Source organism: Bombina bombina, chromosome 2, assembly GCF_027579735.1.
Source record: "Bombina bombina isolate aBomBom1 chromosome 2, aBomBom1.pri, whole genome shotgun sequence".
NCBI classification, from domain to species: domain Eukaryota; kingdom Metazoa; phylum Chordata; class Amphibia; order Anura; family Bombinatoridae; genus Bombina; species Bombina bombina.
In genome coordinates this window covers 813,144,417-813,166,830 of record NC_069500.1, presented here as the reverse complement: position 1 = coordinate 813,166,830, position 22,414 = coordinate 813,144,417, and the positions used below count along the sequence as shown (strand labels likewise).

General features: G+C 38.4%; 1 protein-coding gene across 1 annotated transcript in view; it reads left to right on the top strand.

Moving 5' to 3' along the window:
* Window positions 1–2,474: 2,474 nt before the first annotated feature.
* RANBP3 (RAN binding protein 3) overlaps window positions 2,475–22,414 on the top strand; it is a 554,440-nt gene continuing 534,500 nt past the window's right edge. Inside the window, exon 1 of the mRNA XM_053703046.1 lies at window positions 2,475–2,538. Within this exon, the coding sequence (XP_053559021.1) occupies window positions 2,517–2,538 (22 nt within the window). The 5' untranslated portion in view covers window positions 2,475–2,516. The remainder of the gene's footprint in view (window positions 2,539–22,414) is intronic.

Genomic DNA, 22,414 nt, shown 5'->3' with positions numbered 1-22,414 from the left:
CCTCACAGAGACACCCACAGAAAACACACACCCTCACAGAGACATCCACAGAAAACACATACATACATACATACACACCCTCACAGAGCCATCCACTGAAAACACAGACATACACACCCACCCCTCACAGAGGCATCCAGAGAAAATACACAAAGGCAAACATACACACACCCTTACAGAGACACCCATAGAAAAGCTAAAAGACATATGCACACACCCTCACAGACATCCACTCATAGAGACACAAACCAAAGCACAAAAACATAAACACAGACACCCACAGAAACACTCACAGGTGGAAACATGTATGCACCTTGCATCCCCTAAATCAACAGTGTGTGACATGCATGATAAAAAAAAATTGCAGAAATTAAGAGATCACTTTTTAAAGAATCATTTTTTAAATGTGTAAACAAAAATAATTCTGTGAATTCAAAATTGTACATTAATGATCTGGGTAGATGGCTAGATGAAGAAAAGTACTTTTAAAAGGTTGACATATGTTTGTTTGTTTTTTCCCCATTTTCCCCAACCAACAGCACCACTTCAAATATAGTGTACAAATGTTCCCATCTGTCAGCTGTACTTATGGATTTTGAAAATGCTGTACTCTATATGGTCTTGGTGGAACCATAAGCTGTGGTACTCATACCATTAGATCTGGTTAAATGCAGGATTTAGGCTTGTTGGCATGTATTTAAAAATTAAGTCAGCTGTAGTGTAAACTGAACAGTTTTAAGTTAACCTGTCTCATTTCAAACACTGAGCAATCTTAGTCTGAGAGTATAACATTTTATGCAGATGTAAAAATCTAAGATAAAATGCCTCCTTGCATCTGGAAAGTCCTTGCATAATCATAAATACACTGCTGCTAAAATCTTTTTTTTTTTATGGACCCTTGGCCCCACCATACAACTACTACCACACTGAAGTTACAATCCGAAATTGCACAAAGAAATAAAAACATTTGCTAAGTAAGTCCTACCTTCTCTGCAAATGAAAGTGATCTGCTGTCTGACTCACACTGTACACACAGGCACACACTGTACAAAGTGCCAAGTCTGTCTCAAACTGTATAGTGGTTTAGTGCACACTCAGAAATCCTCTCAAATGCTAATAATTTACTTTTTGTAATAACATTTCACATGCTCAATTAGCACTCTGCTGTAGTACCCACTGGTGGCTGACAAAATTAAATTACATTTTTTTTATTTTGTTTTATTTTAGTTCTTGCCTCATGGGGCCCCCCTGGCTCATTGGGCCCCTGACAGGAGTCACCCCTGTCACCCCCTGATGGCGGCCCTGTCTGCAGTTTCCACCTCCAGTTTCTAACTCCAGTGAGTAACTCTGCTACTTGTAACAGATAGCTACTTAGACTCAGAGAGCCACAGCTCAGAAATGAGCCTTATGAATGCTCTATATGTAGCAGTGAAAAGTAATGAATTACAATTAATAGTATTTCCTTTTTTGTGGATAAGGCACCACATTGGAAAGTGACTGGCGCTCACTAGCGCATCAACTTTATGTGTTTAGACTCATATGAACTTAAATTGAAGGTCAATTTTGATGAATTAGTGCCCGGATTTTAATAATCCTACGAAAAACAAGGGTACTTTAATTCATCAAAATTGACATTTCACTTGTATTCTTCAAAAACTTACCTTTTAATCCTGGCAGCCGATCCAGCGATTCCCCCGGCCGTCGGAAGCCTCTGCAGACGTCAGTAATTACGAATCCAGCTTCCTTCAATCACGGCTTCTCCCCCCGGGGAAATATTGGCCTGATGCAACGCCGTGATTGGAGGAACCCGGATTCGTCATTTTTGACCCGCGAAGACGGCTTGCGACGGGCGGAGGAAGTGCTGGAGCGGCTGCCAGGATTAAAAGGTAAGTTTTTGAAGAAAACTAGTGAAATTTCAATTTTGATGAATTAAAGTGCCCTTGTTTTTAATAGTATTAAAAACCGGGCACTAATTTATCAAAATTGACCTTCACTTTAAATCACTTGGACCCATTGTTTCTGCAGAGAGTTTTGTGAATCCACAATTAGTCAAGCTTGGGCAAAGCACAGTTTAAATAAAACCTTATACAAAGTTATAAAAATGTCTGCCATAAACTGCCTTGGGCATTACATCATAACAATTTTCCCATAAAGCGTTACTATTTATTTTACTATGCACCTCTATAAATGTTTATGTAATCCTGATACTTCTTTAGTCCCATGCCTCCATAACAACTGCCCGGCCTGAAAGGGGACTGTGCATGCGATTGCGCAGTTGCGCACACTTTCATTAGTCTTACTGAGATTCTCACAGCTCAATCCTTATTCCAGACGCCATTCTATAGTGCGCATGCGTTTCTGTGATCGCGCAGAATCTTCTTCTTTTTTTTTTTTTTTCCCCTTTTACACGCATGCGCACTAATACTAACTCGTCCTCTTAGCTCCCGCCCAGTAGGCCACGCCCATTGGCTGTGAAAGCTTCCGCAGGGCATTGTGGGAGCGGCTAAGGCGGTAAAATGGCGGACTTGGCCAACGAAGGTAAGTGACTCAAACCCTGGTAGTGGAGGCTGTGTTGGCTTTCCCTGATGTGTGTTTTGTTGGAATAGGATCGGGTGCAGGAGGAGGCTTAGCACCTGTTCTACTTTGCATATTTTTGCTTTGTGTTTATTACCAGGGGATATGATGAGGGGGCGCGGCTCAGATGGCTCCCTGGCTGGGCTTAGGCCTGTCACATCCCCGTGGTCCTGCTTTTTGACTGCCCATGCCCATAGTGTGCCAGTCTGGCGTGATCAACTCAAGCAACCACTATAAGGGGTTCACTGCAAGTGACTCAAGCTCACAGCTTGAGCCAAACACAGCAGTAACTCCCGAGACTATGTTATTCAGATTGTCCTGCGCTGGCATATATACATGGGACTTGTGGGGATTGTAAGCGGGATGTACAAATCTGTCACCAATGTGATTTCTAAGCCAAGAAAAGAAGCTGAAGATAAGCCGTGAAATTAAATGTGTCTCAGGAATCAGAAGGGGCTTATCTAGATACAAATTTTTAAAACCTATATATAAAGAGCTTTCCAATAGTATTGATATCCTAGAGGGAACATTGACCTGTGTTTTTATTTTTATTTCTTCAATGCACGTTAATGTTCTGGGATTTTATGCTCGCATGTGGTGCCACTGTCTCACAATAGAGCAATCCTTTTTCAGCCAGTGAGAGTTCCTATGAATGCCTTGTGCACAAACGTTCGTCTAGTTTCACAATACCCTAAAACTTGACCTTTTTTAATATACAATCTAACATTTCAGTGCTCTCATTCCTTTGTATAGTGAGTTGAGTTTAAAGATACCTAATTGTGCAAAAAAATGCTGTGAGTGAGCTTTTCTTAATTAAACAGTGGCTAGTTTGTAACTACTTTTGTTCTTGCCAAAAGTGTGAAACAAGTTCATTTTTGTACAAGGAGTCCTTACAACCCAGTCCTGAACAGTTCATGGAGAGAAATGTTTTTATTTGGGTATGCTGCTACTAATGGTCTGACCAGCTGTGTAATACTCTGTCACTGGAAACTATTGCTGCTTCCGAGAAGACTTTATGAATGTGTTTAATCCCTTTGTGGATGTTAAAGAGAACAAACTCGTGTAATAATACAATGTTCACGTGTGTCCCAGTATGTTCAACACCAATGGCTCCAAATAAGACAGTTTCATCCAACATAATTAAAAAAAAAACTTTATTTCATCATTCTGATAGATTATGCAATTTTAAAACCACTTTCTAACTTGCTTATATTATCAGTTTCTTCATTCTCTTGGTATCGTTTGTTAAAAAACAGGGACGTAAGTGCGGGAGTGTTCATGTGTTTGGAACACTATATGGCAGTAGTTTGCAAGACTTTTATCAGTTTCCAAGAGAACTAGATGGCAGCACTATCGGGCTCCTACCAAGGTATCTCTTCAACAAATAAAACCATGCAAATTTTGAAAAGAGAAGTAAATTGGAAACTTTTTTTCTTTTTTTATTGTATTCTCTGGCTGAATAGCAATATAAGTGTTTTGGGCTTCATACCCCTTTAACAAGCCCTGCTCTGTTCAAGATTTAATACAGTTTATGTAGAAAAGGTTAACTAATGGTGCCATTTTCCTTACCAATGCAAATACACTTTACCACAAGACCCATATGTGGGCATACAACAGTAAACACGCTCTATATGAATCGTGAACGTTTTAATTTTGACTAGACTATTCCTTTAAAGGGATATGTAACCCCCGCATTTTCTTTTGATTTATATAGAGCATAACATTTAAAAAAACAAAAAACTTTTCAGTTTACTTCTATTATCAAATTTGCTTCATTTTCTTTGTATCCTTTACTGAAGAATCAGCAATGCGATACTCGGAGCTTACTGAACGTATCTGGTGAGCCATTGGAAAGAGTTGTGTATATGCAGCCACCAATCGACAGCTCCCAGTACTGTAGGATATGTACTTTTTTTTTTTTTTTTCTTTCTCCAACACAGGATACCAAAAGAACAAACTACATTTGAAAATAGAAGTGCATTTAAAAGTCTTAAAGGGGCAGTGTACACCAATTTTCATATAACTGCATGTAATAGATAATACTATAAAAAAAAATATGCACAGATACTGATCTACAAATCCAGTATAAAACCTTTTAACAACTTACTTAGAAGCTCCCAGTTTATCACTGTTGAGGTTAGGCCCAACTGCATATGAAAAGACAGATTATACAGACAGGAGAAAGCAGAAATCTGTAGACTTCAGTCTACATCTGATACTGTGGGGGTTGGTTAAGAGTATGAAAATCAGCACAATATTAAAAAAAAAAATCAATATACATTGTTACAAAAACCCTCCCAGATAAGCTATATAAATAGATCATCAACAAAACATTAATGGAAAGCAAAATCCAGTTTTCTATGCCCCTTTAATATTACATGCTCTATCTGAATAATTCAAGTTTAATTTTGACTTTCCTAACCCTTGCAAAATTGCAAGAGAAGATATTTTTGGTTACATATGGGTGGGGTAGTCAGGTTTTCAGTCACTACCGTATTACATTTTTAAACAGACCTATTAAATCTGCCCGATTGTTAATTGAGGCATTGTGTTAGAGGGAAATTAAGTGATAAAATAGTGTAAAAATAAAATATGCTTATTTATTAGAGCATTGTAATTTTGCTCTATTGCTTGTCCCTTTTTTGAGGTTAAATGTAAAGCACTGCTGAGTTGGTCCCTAGCATGCCATGGCCGGTGACTGCTGACTACATAGGTATGCTGTTTCCAACTGACTCATCAGATGACTTGCATAGGTTCAGTGCATTTTCTAATTGTCACTTTAAAGGGACACTGAACCCAATTTTTTTTCTTTCTTGATTCTGATAGAGCATGCAATTTTAAGCAACTTTTCTAATTACTCCTATTATCAATTTTTCTTCGTTCTCTATCTTTATTTAAAAAAAGGCATCTAAGCTAAGGAGCCATCCAATTTTTAGTTCAGGGCGATGGACAGCACTTGTTTATTGGTGGGAGAATTTATCCACCAATCGGCAAGAACCACTCAGGTTGTTCACCAAAAATGGGTCGGCATCTAAACTTACGTTCTTGCTTTTCAAATAAAGATACCAAGAGAATGAAGAAAATGTGTCAATAGGAGTAAATTAGAAAGTGGCTTAAAGGGACATGAAACCCAAATGTTTCTTTCATTATTCAGATAGAGAATACAATTTTAAACAACTTTCCAATTTACTTCTATTATTTCCAATTTACTTCCAATATGCTTCCTTCTCTTGTTTTCATTTTCTGAAAGGGTTATCTAGGCAAGTTCATGAGCAGCAGAGAAACTAGGTTCTAGCTGTTGATTGGTGGCTGCATATATATATTGAATGTGAGAAACAAGTAGTGCATTGCTGCTTCTTCAACAAATGATACCAAGAGAATGAAACAGACTAGATAATAGAAGTAAATTAGAAAGTTGTTTAAAATTGTATTCTCTATCTGAATCATGACAGAAAATTTTTGGGTTTCATGTACCTTTAAAATTGCATGCTCTATCTGAATCACGAAAGGAAAAATTTGGGTTAAGTGTCCTTTTAACTATGCATCTTCCTTTTTCTTCCTCTACATTTGTTTAAACCTGCTTTTAGTTTTACTTAAAGGGACACTGAACCTAAATGTTTTCTTTCGTGATTCAGATAGAGCATGCAATTTTAAGCAACTTTCTAATTTACGTCTTATCAATTTTTCTTCATTCTCTTGCTATCTTTATTTGAAAATGGCATCTATGCTAAGGAGCCAGCAAATTGTTGGTTTAGAACCATGGACAGCACTTGTTTATTGGTGCTGTCCAATCTGCAAGGACAACCCAGGTTGTTCACCAAAAATGGGCCGGCATCTAAACTTACATTCTTGGTTTTCAAATAAACATACCAAGAGAAAGAAGAAAATTTGGTAATAGGAGTAAATTAGAAAGTTGCTTAAAATTGCTTGCTCCATCTGAATCACGAAAGAATTTTTTTTTGGGTTCAGTGTCCCTTTAAGCCGGTATAATTCCTGAGATAATGCAATTATATATGTCCTTAAAGGGACAGTAATGTTAAAATTAAACTTTTGTGACTCAGTTCTTAGTTTTGCAAAACTTTCCAATTTACTTCCATAATCAAAATGTGCACACTCATTCTATGTTCACACTTTGAGATACCAGCTCCACTTGAGCGTGTAGCTTTTAAGTTACATTAAAGGGACAGTCTTCTTCAGAATTTTGTTTAGAAGGATATATAATCCCTATTACCCAGTTTTGAATAACCAACACTGTTATATTAAAATACTTTTTACCTCTGATTACCTTGTTCTTAAACTTCTGTAGACTGCCCCTTATTTCAGTTCTCTTGACAGACTTGCATTTTAGCCAATCGGTGCTGACTTATAAGTAACTCCTCTGGAGTGAGCACGATGCTATCTACATTAAACATAAACTAGCAATGTCTAGCTGTGATAAACTGTCAAAATGCACTGAGATAAGAGGTAGACTTCACTGTCTTATAAATTAGCATATGAGCCTACCTAGGTTTTGCTTTCAACTAAGAATACAAAGAAAACAAAGCAAATTTGATAATTAAAAGTAAATTGGAAAGTTGTTTAAAATTGCATGCCCTATCTGAATCATGGAAGTTTAATTTTGACTAGACTGTCCCTTTAAACGCTTAAAACATTTTGTAAGTATAGTATTGAGGTTATTCCCTACCTTTCTCATGGGTAATACCATGTTGAAATCTTTCACTACATTCCAGTTGCTAAGCAGTTTGCAAATTATTATTAATAATAATCTGGTATTTGTAAAGCACCAACAGATTCCGCAGCGCCAACACGTGTTGTAACTCTGACACCTGCAGTGTAATCTAGGTTCCAGGACAGCGGCATCCATAACTAGAGGGAGGAGCATGAGGTGTTTTTAGTGTTTAATGTCCCTTTTTAAAGGAATACTCATCTGAAGAATTATAATACTTCTATTTTTAATTAGTTTTGATAGAATTACTTTAATTTCTTCATCTATAATGCAAGTAAAAATAAAATCAGTTTTTTCCCTCTCATCTTAGTTCTTCCATTAGTAACATTACATATCGTGATTGATGGTGCATCAAGTGAGAAGTACTAACCAGATGGCTTTTAATGATCCAAGATTAGCACTTAGTGCTTGCTTCCATGCTAATCTTACAGTTGTGATGGTAACCTCTCCCCTTTATAAAAAAAGGTCCAGAATGTTAGTGATATTTTAGATGGAGTTTTATTTCAGTTGTAATGAAGTTGTGCTATATGTTACTTTTTAATATAGATATAAAATTCAAATACACGTGTTCCGTCTTCCACTTCAAAAGTACATTTTTCTATGAGCTAAAGGTTTGAACTGTTGTCCAATCAGTGCTATAACAAAAGGCACCCAAAGGGGGAGAGGGCTGATTGGACAACAATTCAAACTGTCTCTTTATAGCTGTGTTTAAACAGCAGACTCTAGTTCATATGTTATCACAATTTTGCTTTTAGGTGATGACATCTAAGCTTGACAAATTTGTTAAAATATTGGAATCAATTGATCTAATTTGTGCTATCACCACATATGAATAATTTTACATTTTCGCTGGACAGCACATCCCTAACATTAAGAAGCTCGGCCATGTGCCCACAGACTGGGTTTTACAACTTTGTCAGGCGTAGTGCAAGGAAGCAGCATCACTGAAAAATAACAGAGGTGACATTCGTGTTCCTAGACCTACTGATAATGTGGTGAGCCATCAAACAGCACATTGAGGTATCATCCAAGGGTTCCCTAGATCAGTGGTTGACAAACCCTTTTAAATTTATGAGCCAGTAAGAATATTTAGGAGCCAGAGTTGTATATAGCAGGATTTCAAAAATTGGGGCGCCACTTGCTCCTTGAATTTTACCCCTGGATCCTAACTTGTTAGGTTATTCTCCATATATCTATGTGCAAATACCACTGTCTGGCCCCTAAATGTATGTCTGGCTGCTATATGTTCCTACTGGTTCCTAATTTTTAAACAGATTTGTTGACCTTGGCATATAGGTATATGGAGAATAACCCAAAAAGTTAAGTCAGGGGTAAGTGGCCAGTTTGTCGAGTCCTGCCCTGGGCTAACCGAGGAACCAGCAAACCTATTTCTACTGCAGCTTCCTCTGCTCACATCAAGAGGCAATGCAATGCAATAGAAAGTCAGTGTTTATTTCAGCCCTTTAAAAAGGAGCTACAGAATGTGGGGAGATGTGATAGTTCTCGGAATCGCAATCCATGTTTTCTGGCTTTTGTAGTTTCAGCTGAGAGATGACAAATTCCACTGTTAAACATTTTAATAACAGAACTTCAAAACTATGACTTTGTAAACAAATGAAGGATTAGTTTCAAATCATTCACCCCCCCCATTGTTTGACATCTTACTAAAGGGACATTCTAATACTAAAATAAAAAAAACTCTTCCTTTTTCTTTTTTAAATATGTATGGCATTTTAACTTGTGTTCATTGCAAATTGTTTAACCTTTACAGAGAATGTAAACTCATAGCTAAAGTCCCACTTGAAGCCTTACCCTGAATAGGACGTGACTGATGAGCAACATATGCGTTTTAGCCATCGGTCACAGATTGGTTAATGCTCAGAAGCTGCAATGTTCTCAGCAGATCTTCAGGCACACATTTACTACTTTGATGGGGTATACAGTTTATGAAGGGAAACAGTGCTATAATAAAATCTAGTGAATTAGTTCTGTTTGCATTAAAACTTTTTCTTTAAGCGATATGAAACCCAAAATGATTCAGAGACCATACAATTTTAAACAACTTTCCAATTTATGTCTATTATTTAATTTGTTTTGTTCTTTTGGGTTTCTTTGTTAAAAAAACATACTTTGGTAGGCTCAGGAGCTGCTGGTTGGTAGCTGCACATATATGCCTCATGTTATTGGCTCACCCATGTGCATTGCTGTTTCTTTAACAAAAGCTACCAAGAGACTGAAGCAAATTATATAATAGAAGTAACTTAGAAATTTGTTTAAAATTGTATTCTGAGTCATGAAATAAATATTTTGGGTTTCATGTCCCTTTAAAAGTAAAATAAAATTTTAAAAATGCATGCGTTACAGAAAATTACATGATTTAAATTAATAATTTTTTAAAAGTATAATGCACCTTTTTAAATGGCCAGTTTGCCTCTATAAATATTAGGGATGTGCATTCAGATCCTTTGTAAGGACCCAAATGTGAAAGTAAGCAGCGGCTCGAGCCCTTTAGATATTTTTATAGCCGGATTGTTTCCTGCAACAGATCCCCACACTAAGATCTGTGTAAATCCACATCTTAGAGTGGGAATCTTTTACAATAATCAATCTGGCTTTGAAAATAATCGAAGGGCAAGACCCACTGCTTACTTCTGCATTCGGATCATCGAAGGAATGCACATCCCTAATATAATATATATATGTATGTGTGTGTATCTATCTCTCTATCTATCTCTCTTCATGCCTTTTGAAACACACATGCCAAACAACTCCCTTTTTATAGAATAGTTCTTATGTTATAATTTGATTATTACATGGACTTCAAAAGTCTAAAATTGGTTCTTGAGCCAGCATGTTGGATATGTTTAAAATGTCCAAAGGCCCTTCTAAAGCAGATATCACATGATTTTATTCTTTTTCCACTGCTACAGGTTTGGTAATAAGGCTTTATAATCAGAGGGTTTGTGGAAGGTTGAATGCCTAGGGAGATTACATTTTACCTTTTTATGATGAGTGATTTATTACTATTTTGTTATCTAGCATACTAAATAAACTCACATTTGGAGACATTTAAAGTGAATGTAAAGTTAGCTTTATAAGCAAAAGTGAAATTATAGTATTGAAAAAAATGAATGAGTTTAATTCATGAAATCGTTAGTAGATACTTATCTTCAGAGATATTTCCCTATAAACGCTACACGGCTAATAGTGTTCAGCCCCTTTGCACAAACGTCACGGGGAAACCGTGATTAGTTGATTGCTGATGATTCATCTGTCAATCAAATTCTGAAAATGGCGACCAGAGCTTCAGCTATTAGTCGTGTAGCGTTTATAGGGACATATCTCTGAAGTTAAGTATCTACTATTTCATGAATGAAACTCATTCATTTTTTTCAATACTATCGTTTCACTTTTGCTTATATAGCTAACTTTACATTCACTTTAAAGTATTTGTGTGTGTGTGTGTATATATGTATATGTGTGTGTGTGTATATATATATATATATATATGTGTGTGTGTATGTGTATATATATATATATATGTGTGTGTGTATATGTGTATGTGTATATATATATATATATATATATATATATATATATATATATATATATATATATATATATATATATACATACATAATACATATATACATACATACATACATACATACATACATACATACATACATACATACATACATACATACATACATACATACATACATATCCACCCCTCTATTTATGAAGCTGGGGTGGACAGGGGCGTACATATTTGCCCCAGCTCGCCTCTGGCGGGCAGCAATCCGCTGCTGGAATTTAAGATTGCACATGAGCGCTATTTTGCGCTTACGTGCAATCCCGCCCCTGTCTGCGCAAGCCAATCACGCACAGGCCAGGTGGAGAAGTGGCTATGAAGCAGCGGTCTGATGACAGCTGCTTGATAAATCATGACTGCAGGTTCTCTTGTGAGAATCCTCAGTCGTAGAGAGGATAAATCAAGCCCATAGTTTGTCTGCAATTAAGCACCTTGCTACTCCTAAGCTGAAGCCAACATTTGACTTGCTTTGTGGCCTTTTTCATTTTGCCTTTTCCATCCACCCCAATGGTTGAGCTTTTTATTTTATTTTATTTTCTTTAGTGCAGGTTCAGCCAATTACTTTCCATTGATGGTGCTATATTCTCTATTCAGGCGTGCTCTTGTATGTATATGTCTGCCCAGATTCTCTGGCAGACATCTCACACTAATGCGTATTCCTCCCTCACCAGCACACACAATGTAGTGAATTTTGTTGTTTATTACATTGCGATTCACTGTTTACTTTGTATTAGAAGTGTTCTTGTCCTGTGTGAGAACAAGCTCCTTACTCCAGTCTCTCTGGAGATGTGGACAATTTAGTTTACTCATATAAAATGTGAGAATGAAAGGCAATAAATTATGCAGCATCATTTTAATTATTTTCCCACTTTTTGTAATTTACCTTTGAAATTTTTCTGTGCGTGTGTTTTGTGTGTTGGAACTAACAAACACAGATTGAGTGCAAATTGTTTATGGTAATAGAGCGCCTTAACCTTTTAACACCGTTGCTTTAGCACCGTTAGGACGGAATAGAACTGACTGTCCTGAAGACGACGGTGCTTCCTGGATGGGATCGCGGTCTGGAGGGCGCGCCTAGCTTCATAGGGAACCCCTTTGACCCGATCCCATATTTGAAATCTTGTAATCACGTGCACAATCGCGGGATTTCAATTTGTCTACTTAGTAATGTTGTTCCAAAATAGACAGAATGACCCTGTCAGGAAAGGGTTACATTTATGCAGTCTGGAGCTATTCTCTTATGCTCACGGCACGAGGGATTGTTTAAAATCAGCTTTAAAAAAGAGCTGGTGTTGGATTAAGTTTGTGCGCTGCTGATGCTGTTTGGAATGGAGCTTGTAGTTGTGCAAGAGTAGCACTTTTTTTTTTTTTTTTTTTTTTTTCCCCTCTTCTTGGCATCCGCTGCTACCTACAACAATTAACCCCTAATATACACTTAATCAATTTGACCATTATCATTAGTAGATATATAGGTGAAGAGATCCTGTTTAATGGAGTTAATAGTTTCCAGTGAGGAATGCAAACTGGGGAGACAGTTGCCATATATATATTATGCAACCAATGTGTTTCCTGAAGGAAAACTATTTGAGAACGTGCTCTACCTAGTGATTGTAAAAAAAGTACTCAGTGTTTTGTCAGGGAGTTCAGTCCCCACACATTAAAGGACACACAAGGGTAATCATTTAGAACGGGGGGAAAAGGGAAAAAAAAGAGAAAACGCTAAGGAGAGTCAGTTAGAAGAATACCCAGCGGGGAGGCAGACCGTAAGCTTGTATGTAGTTACGATGTGTGGTATAGTTAAGACAAGACACGTAGATAGCCTCTGAGTACAAAATCAGAGTACGTTACTGGGGAGGCTGATTTAAATTGGGGTGTTTATGGAGGTATTATCAATAGAAGAGGTGGGCTAGGGAGGGGCCCAGGCCACACAGTGAAAGAGGAGAGAAAAAAAGGGGGGGGGGGTTAAGCGAGTCGGTCTAGTTATAGTAGAAAGTGAAGCTGCTTAGGTTGTAGTTCCAGATCAATATGTCATAAAGATTAGAAGACAATAAAATATGGTAGCAGTTGTAGATTAAATTGAGACCTATTTATGCATGAGAAAATGCATGACTGCAAAAACAATATAAAACGTCAACCAAGAATTTTGATTGTCGCAAACAATTCTAGATACTGCAATATTATACGGCATTGTTATCCTAAAAGTCGGGGGGGGAGTGGGATAGAGTGGAGAGAACAAGAGAAACCAGCATCCACGACTCGGTGTAAATAGGACTCCCTAAAGTTACTGGTCTTTTAAACTAGATAACAGAACATTGTAATAACTACAGAAAGAGAGAAAAGAAAAGCCAGCTTTGTAAGTAAACCTTTGTTAAACCTAATGAGAAACAAACATAGGTAACAGTTTAAGGTCCATAATAGTTGGCCTTAAAGGGACAGTACACCAGAATGTTTGTTTTAAAAGATAGATAATCCCTTTAATACCCATTCCCCAGTTTTGCATAACCAACACAGTTATATAAATATACTTTTAACCTCTGTGATTATCTTGTATCTAAGCCTCTGCAAACTGCCCCTTTATTTCAATTCTTTTGACAGTCTTGCAGTCTAGCCAATCAGTGCCTGCTCCCAGATAACTTCACGTGCACAAGCACAGTGTTTTCTATATGAAACACATGAACTAACACCCTCTAGTGGTGAAAAACTGTTAAAATGCAATCTGAAAAGAGGTGGGCTTCAAGGTCTAAGAAATTAGCATATGAATCTCCTAGGTTAAGCTTTCAACTAAGAATACCAAGAGAACAAAGCAAAATTGGTGATAAAAGTAAATTGGGAAATTGTTTAAAATTACATTCTCTATTTGAATCATGAAAGTTTATTTTGGCCTAGACTGTCCCTTTAACAAACTATCTCAGGAGATGGTTGTCATCTGTCTGTGTGGATGGAGTAGTCGCATCCAATGAGGAAGGCAAGAGAGTTATCTGTAGTTAGTAAAATTCTCCACAATTTTTTTTATTTTTTTTAAATGTTTTTTATTGCTGTAATCAAAAATAACAGTAAAAGTGACAGTTTTGAGTTAAATGGGGACACACAGGTCCCATTACAGTAAAATGAGGTAGGGGCGCGCAGGCCCCAGGCAAGTGATCTGAAAGAGAGGTGTTTAACAAGTGCACATAGTTCCTAATCAGATAAAATGAGGGACACAGGTCACTGGATGTAGGTTAGGAACCTAATAGCGAAGATGTGATCCAATAGGGGCTAAGGGGGAGAGGGTTGAGGGTAATTTGTGGTAATATGATGTGTACTGATGGATAAGTACAGTTTACTGGGGAGGCGACTAGCTGAGAGAGTGTCCACACTCTGGATGGGGTTGTATACTAAAGCCCTTATGTAAGGGTTGGCGACCATATAGTATTGAACATGTCTTTCCAGTAAGCCCATGCAAGCTCAAACAGGTCAATTTTGTTAAGGGAGTAAAATATGTTTTTCCATTGAGTATAGGTAGGCCATGGTGTTTAATATCATGGGCCATGCCGGGGGTAATTCCTTCCATGCTCTGGCTATACTGGTTTTGATTGCCGAAAAGAGGTATATACAGAGAAGGCTATGGTGTTTAGGTAGTGTAGGAGTGCCTATATGCAATAAGGTTAGGGTGGGAGATTTCTGGACTTGGATACCCAATTTTTATAGCGTGAAGAAGCATGAATTCCAAATAGGCTTGATCTTGGGACATGTCCACCAAATGTGGAGCAGGTCTCCAGTGTGGCCACAATTTCTCCAGCATAAAGGTGAAGAGTTCTGGTACATTCTGGCTATTCTAGTAGGGACAAAGTACCAGTGTGAGATGATTTTATGTCTCAGATCGTGATGCAATGTAGGTTTTTTTTTTTTTGTGATTGTCAGTGTGTGTTGCCAGGTTTGGGAAGGAAGAGAGAGGTGTCTTCTTAAAAGGGAGACAGACTACATAAACCTCTGTCTAGTCACTACTACCTTTGTCAGGTGGACTCCCAAGGGGTAGGGGTTTTTTATGACAAAGGGGTGAAGCCCCAGCTAGTGAGGAAACTTTTGAAGAGTTCAAAGTGAAGGTATGTGGAAATGTTGCCCAGATTTTCCAGGTGTTCTAATCTAATAAATGTATCTGGAGACGACTGGGACCAAAAGTAAGAGACCTGCTCTATGCCTAGTTGTGCCCATCTATTGGGGCGTCTTTTAGGAAGGCCAGTTAGGAGTACCGCTATCGAGGTTAAAGATGACGGGTGAGGGGTATGTAAGTGCTTGGTGTCTAAGTTTGTCCCAGGTGTTGAGGCATTCTAGTATGATAGGAAATTTCAAGGGTTCTACGGCAATGAGTCGGAGTGCATATTAGTTCTCGAAGGTTAATGTGGTAGGTAGGGGAGCGGGGCTTGTTCAATTTTTCTCCACTTACTGGAGGATTGCAGGATGCCCCATTGTGAAATGTGTGTGAGCATCGCCCCTTCATAGTATATTATAACGGGGGGGAGGCAAGGCCTCCCAGATTCTTGGGGAACTGCAAAATTTTGTGCGCTATCCGGGGAATTTTGTCTTGCCAAATAAATTTGATAAATTCGCTATGGAACTGTAATAGGAGATGACTGGGGACTCTTAAGGGTAGGCATCGGAATAAGTAAGTTTAGGGAGGAAGGACATTATGTGGCCCATCCAAGATACGGATCTATGGTTTCACTTATGTTTTAGGGTTCTTAATTCCGCCAATAGCGGGATATAATTGTCTTGAATCATCTGCGGGATATTATTGGAAATCTTGACCCATAGGTGCGTTACATACTCGTCTGTCCAAGAAAAGTTGTATGTGTCTTTTATGTTTTGTGTGTACATGCTAGTGTAGCCCCATGAGTATATTTCGGTTTTAGATAGGTTAAGATTATAAAGGAATAGTTTCCAAAGGACTCGAGGATTTCCATAAGTCTGGGGATAGTGTTTGCCGGGTCTGCCGAAAAGATTGTAATGTCATCTGCAAAGAACGCTAAAGGGTTTTAAGTTTTTTAACTGGTTTAACTTCAAGTAAGGTAAAAGGAGACAAGAGAGTCTTGCGCTGTTCAGTGGAAAGGGAAGGAAGATTTAGGGAGGGTAGATACTCATGAGTTGAGTCCTGCAAGGCTGGGTTTACGGTTTTCTGTTTGTTTGATATTATATAGTTTCGAATAGTATGTAGCAAAGCTTTCCCCAATTTGAGAGGGAATTTGTGTAGTCTTACTATCTTGCTTGAATTGGTCAATTCGAGAGACATTGGTTTGGTGGCATAGCTTGTTGGCTAACATAGTATCTGCCTTGTTACTTTTATGGTAAAATATTTGTTTCAATTAGAATGTTTCTTTGTGTTCTACGTAGTTCAAGGTGGCTGATATGGGTTCTGAGTTCAGAGATTTGAATAGAAAGGAGTTCTGACGGGTTTAAACAGTTAGAGGGTATTCGCCAGGCAACTTTGGGTCTGTTGGTGTTTACGGAATGAATGTCGGCAGTCACCTGGTCATGATCTGACCAGGGACAAAGCGAGATGTCAGAACTCTTAAGTAAGTCCAATGTTTCTGCAAAGCAGAATATGTAGTCAAGTCTGGAATATGTTTTGTGGGTATAATCTTTGTCTCTTGGGTGTAAGGCTCTCCATATGTCGTAGTATCCATATTGGGTCATGAGGGTTCTAAATTTGAGGGCTAAGTGTTCTGCATGATGGTTCACTGTGGTTTGGATAGTAGTCTATCTATTTTACTGTTCCAAGTCATATTAAAGTCGGCTTTACCAACATAGCTAAAAACTATCCTTTCTTATCCGTGATGCTCTTAGGTATCACTCTTTGGGCAGAAATATAAACTTGCACCCAAAAATAAAGTTAAAATTCGGTTTTGTATAGAGTGAGTTCACAGTGGTGAATGAGGCCGAAAAGCCTCCTGGTTCTGTAGAGTCTTTCGTTTCTTTGCTCTTTGCGTTCTAAAGCACCTGAATGGACTGTAAAATACCAGTTTGTTGTAGCATGGGCTGAGCCTGAGCGGACTCATTTTGAAGCCCCCATAGTATGAGAAGGGTGTTGCCCTGAGGCAAAGAAGACACGACATGGGGTCTGATTGCCACGGGTGAGTATGAGTTTTGTGGGGTAGCCCCACCTGTATTTGATATTTGCTTTGCTTAAAGCTGTGGTGACGGGTTGATACATTCTACGTTGTTGTAAAGTATGAGCCGATAGGTCTGGAAGCAATTGAATTTCTTGGAATTTCTCAGATAAAGTTGGTTTCCTAAAGGCGGCCTGCATTAACTTATCGTTGAAGGTAAAACTGTGAAAGCAGACTATTTCGTCTCTTGGTTTATCTTGTGAGACTGTCTTTGTACTCAGCTCTCTATGCACTCTCTCCATAGTGCTTGTCATACTGCCCAAAGGGCCCAACAGCTCATTGAATAGTTCCAGTAGGTAGCCCTGGAGGTCAGCAGGGGTGACCATTTTTAGTGATTCATCTGAACCGCACCTTATTTCGACGTGCCCTTTCTTCCACGTCTGCAAGTTTAAACTCAAGTTGCGTTACTTGATCGGCTAAAGATTCAGAGTACGAAAGTAAGTTAGTTTGGTCTGTTGCCATGTCGTCCTGCTTGCGCTCAAGTGCGTCTACTCTGTCGCCTATTTCAGAGATGTCCTTCTGAAGTTCGGCTGAACTGCATTGAATTTCCTGAGTGAGCGTGTTTTTATTGATAACAACATTTTTTTCAAAGTTGTATCAGTGATAACATGTTGGGATTGAGTAGACATGCGCAGGTTAGGATGGCTGTCTTCGCCCAATGATTTTGGGTCGCTAAGACCATCGTTGGAACCCTCTTCCAGGTCCTTAGCTGGTTGGGTGAAGTGGTCAAAGACAGTCTTCTTAATGGAAATTTTCCACAATTTTAATAGGTTGATGCCCTGCATAACAGTGATGGTGTGTTGTTGATTGTCTTTGGTGAAAAAATAATTTCTTTCATGTAATTAACAAGAGTCCATGAGCTAGTGACGTATGGGATATACATTCCTACCAGGAGGGGCAAAGTTTCCCAAACCTTAAAATGCCTATAAATACACCCCTCACCACACCCACAAATCAGTTTTACAAACTTTGCCTCCAAGGGAGGTGGTGAAGTAAGTTTGTGCTAGATTCTACGTTGATATGCGCTCCGCAGCAAGTTGGAGCCCGGTTTTCCTCTCAGCGTGCAGTGAATGTCAGAGGGATGTGAAGAGAGTATTGCCTATTGAATGCAGTGATCTCCTTCTACGGGGTCTATTTCATAAGGTTCTCTGTTATCGGTCGTAGAGATTCATCTCTTACCTCCCTTTTCAGATCGACGATATACTCTTATATTTACCATTTCCTCTACTGATTCTCGTTTCAGTACTGGTTTGGCTTTCTACAAACATGTAGATGAGTGTCCTGGGGTAAGTAAGTCTTATTTTCTGTGACACTCTAAGCTATGGTTGGGCACTTTATTTATAAAGTTCTAAATATATGTATTCAAACATTTATTTGCCTTGACTCAGAATGTTCAACTTTCCTTATTTCCAGACAGTCAGTTTCATATTTGGGATTATGCATTGAATTATCATATTTTTTCTTACCTCAAAAATTTGACTTTTTTTCCTGTGGGCTGTTAGGCTCGCGGGGGCTGAAAATGCTTCATTTTATTGCGTCATTCTTGGCGCGGACTTTTTTGGCGCAAAAATTCTTTTCCGTTTCCGGCGTCATACGTGTCGCCGGAAGTTGCGTCATTTTTTGACGTTATTTTGCGTCAAAGATGTCGGCGTTCCGGATGTGGCGTCATTTTTGGCGCCAAAAGCATTTAGGCGCCAAATAATGTGGGCGTCTTTTTTGGCGCTAAAAAATACGGGCGTCATTTTTGTCTCCACATTATTTAAGTCTCATTATTTATTGCTTCTGGTTGCTAGAAGCTTGTTCACTGGCATTTTTTTCCCATTCCTGAAACTGTCATTTAAGGAATTTGATCAATTTTGCTTTATATGTTGTTTTTTTCTTTTACATATTGCAAGATGTTCCACGTTGCAACTGAGTCAGAAGATACTACAGGAAAATCACTGCACAGTGCTGGAGCTACCAAGCTAAGTCTGCTATAAACTTTTGGTATCTGTTTTCTCCAGCTGTTATTTGTATTGCATGTCATGTCAAACTTATTAATGCAGATAAAATTTCCTTTAGTACTGTTACATTACCTGTTGCTGTCCGTCAACATCTAATTTTCAGAGTGTTCCTGATAACATAAGAGATTTTATTTTTTAAATCCATTAAGAAGGCTATGTCTGTTATTTCTCCTTCTAGTATACATAAGTCTTTTAAAACTTCTCTTTTTTTCAGATGAATTTTTAAATGAACATCATCATTCTGATACTGATAATGGTTCTTCTGGTTCTGAGGTTTCTGTCTCAGAGGTTGATGCTGATAAATCTTTGTATTTGTTCAAGATGGAATTTATTCGTTCTTTACTTAAAGAAGTGTTATTTGCATTAGAAATAGAGGATTCTGGTCCTCTTGATACTAAATGTAAACGTTTAAATAAGGTTTTTAAATCTCCTGTAGTTATTCCAGAAGTGTTTTATCTCCCTGATGCTATTTCTGAAGTAATTTCCAGGGAATGGAATAATTTGGGTAATTTATTTTCTCCTTCTAGACGTTTAAGCAAATTATATCCTGTGCCATCTGACAGATTAGAGTTTTTTGGGACAAAAATCCCTAAGGTTATGGGGCTGTCTCTACTCCTGCTAATGTACTACTATTCCTATGGCAGATAGTACTTCATTTAAGGATCCTTTAGATAGGAAAATTGAATCTTTTCTAAGAAAAGCTTACTTATGTTCAGGTAATCTTCTTAGACCTGCTATATTTTTAGCGGATGTTGCTGTAGCTTCAACTTTTTGGTTAGAAGCTTTAGCGCAACAAGTAACAGATCATAATTTTATAGCATTATTATTATTCTATAACATGCTAATAATTTTATTGGTGATACCATCTTTTGATATCATTAGAGTTGATGTCAGGTATATGTCTCTAGCTATTTTAGCTAGAAAAGCTTTATGGATTAAACTTGGAATGCTGACATGTCTTCTAAGTCAACTTTGCTTTCCCTTTCTTTCCAGGGTAAATAATCATTTCGTTCCTTTCCTCACAACAAGGAACAAAAGCCTGATCCTTCATCCTCAGGAGCGGTATCAGTTTGGAAACTATATCCAAGTCTTATAGAAACCTATAGCCAGCTCCTAAGTATCTATGAAGGTGCGGCCCTTATTCCAGCTCAGCTGGTATGGGGCAGATTACGTTTTCTTCAAAGAAATTTGGATCAATTCCGTTCTTAATCTCTGGTTTCAGAAACATTGTTTCAGAAAGGTACAGAATTGGCTTCAAGTTAAGGCCTCCTGCTAAGAGATTCTTTTCTTTCCCGTGTCCCAGTTGACACAGCAAGGCTCAGCATTTCTGAAATGTGTTTCAGATCTAGAGTTGGCTGGAGTATTTATGCCAGTTCCAGTTCTGGAACAGGGGCTGGGGTTTTATTTTATCTCTTCATTGTACCAAAGAAGGTCAATTCCTTCAGACCAGTTCTGGATCTATCATTATTGAATCGTTATGTTAGGATACCAACATTCAAGATGGTTACTGTAGGACTATCCTGCCTTTTGTTTAGCAAGGGCATTATATGTCTACAATAGATTTACAGGATGTGTATCTGCATATTCCGATTCATCCAGATCACTTTTAGTGTCTGAGATTCTCTTTTTAGACAAGCATTACCAGTTTTGTGGCTCTACTGTTTGGCCTAGCCTCAGTTCCAAGAATTTTTTTCAAAGGTTCTCGGTGCCCTTCTTTCTGTAATCAGAGAATAGGGTTTTGGTATTTCCTTATTTGGACGATATCTTGGTACTTGCTCAGTCTTCTGAAGAATCTCATACGAATCGACTTGTGTTGTTTCTTCAAGTTCATGGTTGGAGGATCAATTTACCAATCAGTTCATTGATTCCTCAGACAAGGGTAACCTTTTTAGGTTTCTAGATAAATTCAGTGTCTATGACTCTGTCCTTGTCAGACAAGAGAAGTTTAACATTGATATCAGCTTGTCAAAACCTTCAGTCACAATCATTCCCTTTGGTAGCCTTATGCATGGAAATGTTGGGTCTTAGGACTGCCGCATCAGATGCGATCTCCTTTGCTCGTTTTCACATGCGACCTCTTCAGCTCTGTATGCTGAACCAATGGTGCAGGGATTACTCAAAGATATCTCAATTAATATCTTTAAACCGATTTTACGACACTCTCTGACATGGTGGACAGATCACCATCGTTTAGTTCAGGGGGCTTCTTTGTTCTTCCGACCTGGACTATAATCTCAACAGATACAAGTCTTACAGGTTGGGGAGCTGTGTGGGGGTATCTGACGGCACAAGGGGTTTGGGAATCTCAGGAGGTGAGATTTCCGATCAATATTTTGGAACTCCGTGCAATTTTCAGAGCTCTTCAGTCTTGGCCTCTTCTGAAGAGAGAGTTGTTCATTGTTTTCAGATAAGACAATGTCACAACTGTGGCATACATCAATCATCAAGGAGGGACTCACAGTCCTCTGGCTATGAAAGAAGTATCTCGAATTTTGGTTTGGGCGGAATCCAGCTCCTGTCTAATCTCTGCGATTTATATCCCAGGTATGGACAATTGGAAAGCGGATTATCTCAGTCGCCAAACGTTGCATCCGGGCGAATGGTCTCTTCACCCAGAGGTATTTCTTCAGATTGTTCAAATGTGGGAACTTCCAGAAATAGATCTGATGGCTTCTCATCTAAACTTCCCAGGTATCTGTCCAGATCCCGGGATCCTCAGGCGGAGGCAGTGGATGCATTTTCACTTCCTTGGAAGTATCATCCTGCCTATATCTTTCCGCCTCTAGTTCTTCTTCCAAGAGTAATCTCCAAGATTCTGAAGGAATGCTCGTTTGTTCTGCTGGTAGCTCCGGCATGGCCTCACAGGTTTTGGTATGCGGATCCTGTCCGGATGGCCTCTTGCCAACCGTGGACTCTTCCGTTAAGACCAGACCTTTTGTCTCAAGGTCCTTTTTTCCATCAGGATCTGAAATCCTTAAATTTAAAGGTATGGAGATTGAACGCTTGATTCTTGGTCAAAGAGGTTTCTCTGACTCTGTGATTAATACTATGTTACAGGCTCGTAAATCTGTATCCAGAGAGATATATTATAGAGTCTGGAAGACTTATATTTCTTGGTGTCTTTCTCATCATTTTTCTTGGCATTCTTTTAGAATACCGAGAATATTACAATTTCTTCAGGATGGTTTAGATAAGGGTTTGTCCGCAAGTTCCTTGAAAGGTCAAATCTCTGCTCTTTCTGTTCTTTTTCACAGAAAGATTGCTATTCTTCCTGATATTCATTGTTTTGTACAAGCTTTGGTTCGTATAAAGCCTGTCATTAAGTCAATTTCTCCTCCTTGGAGTTTGAATTTGGTTCTGGGGGCTCTTCAAG